The sequence below is a fragment of the Limulus polyphemus genome, unplaced genomic scaffold (genome assembly GCF_000517525.1).
Source record: "Limulus polyphemus unplaced genomic scaffold, Limulus_polyphemus-2.1.2 Scaffold330, whole genome shotgun sequence".
NCBI lineage: Eukaryota > Metazoa > Arthropoda > Merostomata > Xiphosura > Limulidae > Limulus > Limulus polyphemus.
In genome coordinates, this window is record NW_013665940.1 from 588,359 (window position 1) to 595,443 (window position 7,085).

A 7,085-nucleotide genomic window follows, 5' to 3' on the forward strand; every position below is an offset into this window, starting at 1 on the left:
GGGGTTAATGAAAGTGTTCCAAAACGCGACATCAATTTCTTGACGACCTAATATAAATACTGTGCATAGAATAGCTTATGCTTATTTAAACAATGTATATTTTTAACGACTCGGATTAGTCTTTATATCAAATAAATAGTTGGAATACAACGTTTTACCGTGCACAGATTATACTTATTGAAGCCATCAAAAACCTATTGAGGATGACGGCTTCACTATATATATTTCAATTGTATACAGTAAATTTAAATTTTTTAGTTATCTATTTAATTTTAAAATTACATAAGTGTCGATTACTGATGTTTGATCTTTAAATGTAAACATTTTCACGGAAAATGCCAAGTTATTAGTTATACAGCAGTTTAAAAACTAAACAACCGGTAGAACAGTTAGGTAATACCAAAACATTTTACAGCACTAGTTTTTATTAGAATTTCTCCCGTTACCAAACAAAAGGTAAGTGAATCTAAAATAAATGTGAAATAACAATAAAACGACTTCAAAAAGCTCACTAAATTCCAAATTTTGTTATTTTGTCTTTAAACATCTTGTGTAAAAATAATAATGAAGGTTATATACATTTACTATGTCAACAAACATTTTATTACAGATTAAAGGTACTATAGGAAGACGTACAAGGAGTATTTATTCATTCAACGTTTCGCCTTTACGTGTTCATCAGGATCTTTCTACAAGGAGCTTATTATATCTGCTATATCCAGTGCCGGCGAGCTCGGCCTTTCGGCCAATACCAGTGCTCATAATTTGTAATGTTAATGGAGAATATTAGTAATTTTCAAAACAAATGAAACCACACTTACTCCTGGTAATTAGGAATTTACTTTTCCCTACATTTCGCCACTAGGGCTTCTTCAGGGCTTACACGAAATTTATCGATAGGACAAAATACTTTAGTTTATATTGAACTCTCTATCTTTCAAAAAACCGCTGTATTTTAAAACTTATACCATATACTAAAATATATCATGCATGTGATCACTTCTATTGTTACAAACTCTGCGGCACATACGTAAACAATATAACATAAACATTATTCACAGAATTTTAATTACAGGAGAGACTCTGTTTTAGGTAATACAAATGGATCGCAAAAGTCCTTTCTAAGTAATATAACTTTTCTTTAGGTTTGATAGTTTCCCTTTTGACTTCTTAGTGCGCTTTAGTTATATTCTTAAAAAAATCAGCGGATAATCATCTAAAAACAGTTTTGTGGTTTCGCAATAATTTTGGATGTGAACTGTTGATACACGAGCTACACCCCCCCAAAAAAGTGAATTCACACACCCTTACACCCACAATAGAATTACGAAACATTAAACAGTAATATTTTTAGGAAGTCTTACTCCATATAAATAAACTTACTTGTGGATATTTACATTTTTAAAGAGTTGCTGTCGTCTAAAAAAATTATGTTCATAGAATTTCATAGCTATAATGAAACTATCTAAATCAAAGTTATTTTCTTAAAAAAATACATTTTATTTCATATACGACTTACATGACTTTCCAATTTGTTTATAATTTCACATCCTAACGCTTATAGCAAGAGTGCGCTAAATTTAAACCTTTTGAGAATGTGAAATCGCACCTTGTCTGCTACAAAAGGTGTGTTTGTTGGAATCACACCCGTTTTTTCTAAGGGTGTAGAAGACCTCGGCACACTTGAATGACTAATATCCAAACACCTCGAGCGTTTGATACACTTCAGAGCTTTAATTAGAGTGCTTCACTTTAGAGATGAAAAAAACATGTGCAAAAGTAGATTATTTGGTGTTCTAGGAAATGAATGATTTAAGTTAGTTGCAGCTGTTAATGATGTCCTGCAAGACGCCCTCTGTGGTACTTAGCTTTAACACAATAGTGTACACTTAGTAAAGTAGGTCACTTGCAGGTAACTCGTATTAGGTTCATTCATAAAAGTGCCATCATCACACATAGACACTAGCAAGTACAAGTTTCATTACGCAAACAAATTTTGGTCGATTATTATTGAAGCAGATACTAAAATATGTGTAAAACAATTATACGCCCACCTTAGTTTGAAAGATAGGCTCTAATACAAAATACTCTATCTTTTTTTTTTATTTCTCTTACTTTCTCTCACCTTTTTCTCTTGTTTGAGACGGCTGTTAATGTAAGTTGTTTTTATAATAAAGTTCAAGACTGTTTTTATCGAACTCATGGATTTTACTGAACAGTCCCCAATCCCTCTGGATTATTAACATTGTAAATCAGGATAAAGGAAAAGAAATTCTCAATATCTGTGTAATTGTTCTTGATCATATCTGGAGCTTATATTAGTTATATGTGAGATTACTGTTATATTAATCTTTAACTGAAGTTTATATTAGTTATAGGTGAGATTAATGTTATATTAATCTTTAACTGAAGTTTATATTAGTTATAGGTGAGTTTAATGTTATATTAATCATTAAGAATAATGATATAAATGTGAAAAATTTAAAATATACCAAGAGAAATATATTTAAGTGTGTAGCAATTTTATACCTGTTAAAAAACAATAAAGACACATGGTATTTATAATTTAAAAATATATTGAACATTGACAGAAATCATTACCTTTAAATGGAATTAGCTGTTTGACTTGAAAGCCTCATGAGTAACGTTTCAATTTTTTGTGTACTTGATAGTGGTAAGCTTGAAGGATTATTATACTAAATGGGCATAGCTCAGATAGTCCACTGTGTAGTTTTACGCTTAATAGAATTTAGATCCTTAACTTGGGTTTACAACCTAATCCTGGTAGAAAACCCCGTTTGGCATTATTAAAGTTGTATTTAACTGTTTCTGTTTTGATTTGATCAGAGATAATGACCCTTGGCAATCCAACTATAATGTTTAAAACGTAACTGAAACATATGTTTCAATAATGGAAAACTAATAGCTAATGATATGTATGTTTTCTGCCGGGACAAATTTTATGTAAGGGTAAGATGGAATGAATAGCATTTTATGTAAGAAGTTCTTACCAAATGTTTTAATCAAGAATTCAGAGTATTAGATTTTACGTGAAACCTAAGATAACTATATTGTGCAATACAATATAGAAGGTAGTTTTTTTAAAGCTATAAGGCTTAATGAATTTAACTTTTTTATATTATTGTGCAAGAAAATATAGAAGGTATGTTTTTAAAGCTATGAGGCTTAATGAATTTAACTTTTTTATATTATTGTGCAATACAATATAGAAGGTACTTTTTATATAGCTATGAGGTTTAATGAGTTTAACTTTGTTTTAATATTGTGCAATACAATATAGAAGAGAGGTTGTTTTAAAGCTATGAGGCTTAATGAGTTTAACTTTGTTATAAAATTGTGCAATACAATATAGAAGGTATGTTTTTTATAGCTATGGGGCTTGATGAGTTTAACTTTGTTTTAATATTGTGCAATACAATATAGAAGAGAGGTTTTTTAAAGCTATGAAACAAATGCAGTCTATAGTATATATATATATATATATAAAGACCTGAAAGTTACACAAACACCCAAGTTTATATAAGGATTGGAATGTTATTTTTACCCGCACTGCAATTTGAAGTATCTGTGAGAAAATGCTATAACACTGATTTCACAGTAACTTCTAATAGAAATTTCTGTAATTGTTCTTGAAAAGCATGCAATAACTTCAACTGATCCGCGTTTTATGTCTTTTAAGTAACGCCTGAGGTTTATTGGTTTTACTTACATGTTCAAAAGATAATACATATACGTATACTAAACAAATTCGAATACCAAGTTTACTTAGATTACGTTTGATCATTCGTCACGTGTACGATACTAATGCTTATGATGACCTTTGACCCATTCGTTGTTTTTTCAGACATCGTCAAAAAGGCCAAATTTCGTGATCCCACATCTCTTTAACCTTAAATACCTGTATGGACAAAGTAAGGCAACACACTCATGCAAATTAAACTGAGGAAATGAACATATAGCATTGAAAGACCTACCAACTTGTGAAGTACATGGCTCTCCTAGTAAACAAGAGTTTCTTCACTCATGTAGAACATAGCTCCCCTAGTATGTTCTAATATATTTACCCTGGAAGCTGTCTTTCTCTGCTCTTAAATAAAGCATTTTGCTCTTTGTTTAATGAAGTCATTTCTTTACTTTTTCAATTTATTAAAATGACAAAATTACTTCTAAAAAACATTTATTTTTCATTCTCTATATTTTTCTATATATATATATATATATCTTTCAATTTTGGCCTCATTTTATAAATAACAAGCTGAAATATCCGTTAACTGACGAGGAATGTTTAAAGTTAATTAAAACAATGTAAGTTTAACAGCAATCATATATTTCAAAGTAATACCTTGAACCTAAACTTTATCTCAAAATTTTAAAATTATAACAAAGCTTCTTCATAAACAACATTTGCAGTTTGCTTTCCATCTACCAACAAATCTACCAAAGATTTTGAGGTGAACACCCTACATCTCATTGATCGTGAGAAAAGCATGGTTGTTTGAGAAACAATCCAGCGACTTTCATACTTTGACCTTGAATTCCTTTAGAATATTCAACATTTTCTAAAGTGTCAACATGCTAAGATCGTTTGAGATTGACTCAATAGACTGGAAGTAACTAACCAGCAGGCTTTAGAAAATAGAAATAGAGTTAAGTTCAATTTTGACCTCCCCCCTTAGGATATTCCCCACAGTTCATAGTGTCTACATAAAAATTTTGGTTGAGATTGGCCCATTAGACTGAGAAGTTACGGTGCAACTAAACCCACATTTCTTTTTTATATATACAGGTATGTCTGTGTTAAAATATTTGGATGGAAGTCATTCCATAAATTTCTGTAAACGTTGTACAGTTTTGTAATTATTAACTGGGGTTTTCACAGAATATGGCTGCGTGAGGAACTTTCATTAATTTGACCTCTAGACTTACAAAACTCATGTAAGTTGTTAGCATCCCTATATAGTTTATTGAAATGATACGTTTTGTTTGCAGCTGTTAATGACAAACGTTGAAAAGTAAAAATGTTCTTAGAATTTAGAAAAGTGATAAAAAAAATAACGTTAGGCTGCTAATGTTTTTTAAACAATCCAATATGAATTTCTGAGCAGAAATGAGCATCTTAAGCACTTCAAACCCATCTTTAAGTTTGTACTCACTTTTATCAATGACGAAACTCACTAGTTGGATTCACATCATTTAGAATCTTCGACAAATTACGCAATTACCACCAAATAATTGACACGCTAATACAAAACTGCATGCAAACGACATTACAGATAGTAGTACTTTTGACCATGATAGATCCATTTCAGTTGACAATTTCTGATACCGAATAAGATCTTCTATCAGTGACCCGAAGAAGATAAATAATAAATACCTAATAGCTTTAGTCACGACCTGTTCAGAAATCCTTAATGGTAAACAAAGTATTTCGTAAGAAAAAAATTAAATCAACCTAATGTGGTGCTTAATCATCTTTTTCTAAGAATAAAAAATTTTCAGTTTTCATTTTAAGCATTCTCTATAATTTATACTTGTCATAAGCCATTAGTATTAGGCGTATTACATTTTTAAATACTACATTTTTTTTTATCTAGTCCCTTAGGGTTTTTCTGAACTTTTAGCTATAGAATGTAGTGTTTCAAAATATAATAGGCCTAATATTAACGGCTTATGACAAGTATAATTGTGTTTTTGCTTTCCTATCTAATAAAAGGCGTACACACCGTAACATTTCTCTATCACGTATATGTCTTAAATAATGACAAGTATTTGTTGTTGTTGTTTTTTTCAATTAGCATACTTCTCTGCTATTTTGGTTAAATTAAATATGACATAAATAAATTATTAACTAATTGATTTATTTGATTAAAAATACGCTGAATTATATAAAACGTCAATACACTTGCAAAACAGCTTTAAAATTGCATTCTAACATAGAAAAATCATGCATTAAATTTTACTTATGTCTTTTTAAATTAAGCAAGAAATAGCCTCAATTAATCAACTATTTTTATAATTATTAGGCAACCAAAGTTATTGTAACATATGCCAATTGTTCAAGTTTGTTCTTAGATGCTGATTATCACACTTTTTCTTTTCGGCTCATAAGCTGAGCAATGTTTTTATTTACTTGTTTTTAAGAAATACTTCTTAACAAAATATCACTTTACGCTATTAAATAAGCAAGGTGCATTTAAATCTCGAGTTTAAACTTACAGGTTAGTCAAGTCTAGTTTTTTAAACCAAATTAAATATACGTGTTTATGTAATTATATTATATTACCATGCTTTCCTTTTATTTAAGACTGACCGGGTATGCCAGCAGCTAAGATATCCCCAGTGAACGACCAGTGGCCAAACTCTACTTTTCAGGCCACCATGTCCAGCACAGGAAGTACAGACACAGTTGGAAGTTCAGGTAGCAATTATTTGGGTAAATCAGACATGACACCATATCAGCGAATCCTCAGAAATCTCAACTATAATGAACGCTGGCAGAAAGACATTGCGTTAGGACGAAGAATAGGTTTTTATCAAATTCAAGGAGAACTCGGAACTGGAAATTTCTCTCAGGTTAAATTTGCTACCCATTGTCTCATAAAAGGTAAAAAAAATAACAAACTATTATTCTGAAAACTAGTAAAATTATTACCCATTGTCTCACTAGTGTAAGAACAAAGAAGCAAAATTTATTTTTCTTTCTACTGTCTTAACGAAATTAGGACTAATCTTCAAAGATTGATACGATTTTAAAAGTGACCATTTTTACCAGTAATTTTCTTATAAGTTAAAGGCGCAATCTATTGTTTTATCAATAATTTTCTTGTGAATTAAAGCCATTATCTAACGTATAAAGAAACACTTTCTTTCAGGTTAAAGTCACTATTCATTGTTTGTGCAATAATATATACACCTGGAAAAAGTTAAGCACCCCCAAATATTTTTCAGGATTGCTTATTGAAAATAAGGTTTAATTTTCATGATGTTGAGCAATGTTCATAATTTCAAACATAATTAAAAGGATGTGAGCGTTCAGGTGTGACATTTAAATCAGGCGCGTTTTT

General features: G+C 30.3%; 1 protein-coding gene across 1 annotated transcript in view; it reads left to right on the plus strand.

The window, feature by feature from the left end:
• The window catches only part of LOC106457431 (serine/threonine-protein kinase NIM1-like), a 61,491-nt gene that overhangs the window by 41,971 nt on the left and 12,435 nt on the right, over positions 1 to 7,085 (plus strand). The window contains 1 exon segment of the mRNA XM_013916845.2: positions 6,326 to 6,625. Within this exon segment, the coding sequence (XP_013772299.2) occupies positions 6,337 to 6,625 (289 nt within the window). The 5' untranslated portion in view covers positions 6,326 to 6,336.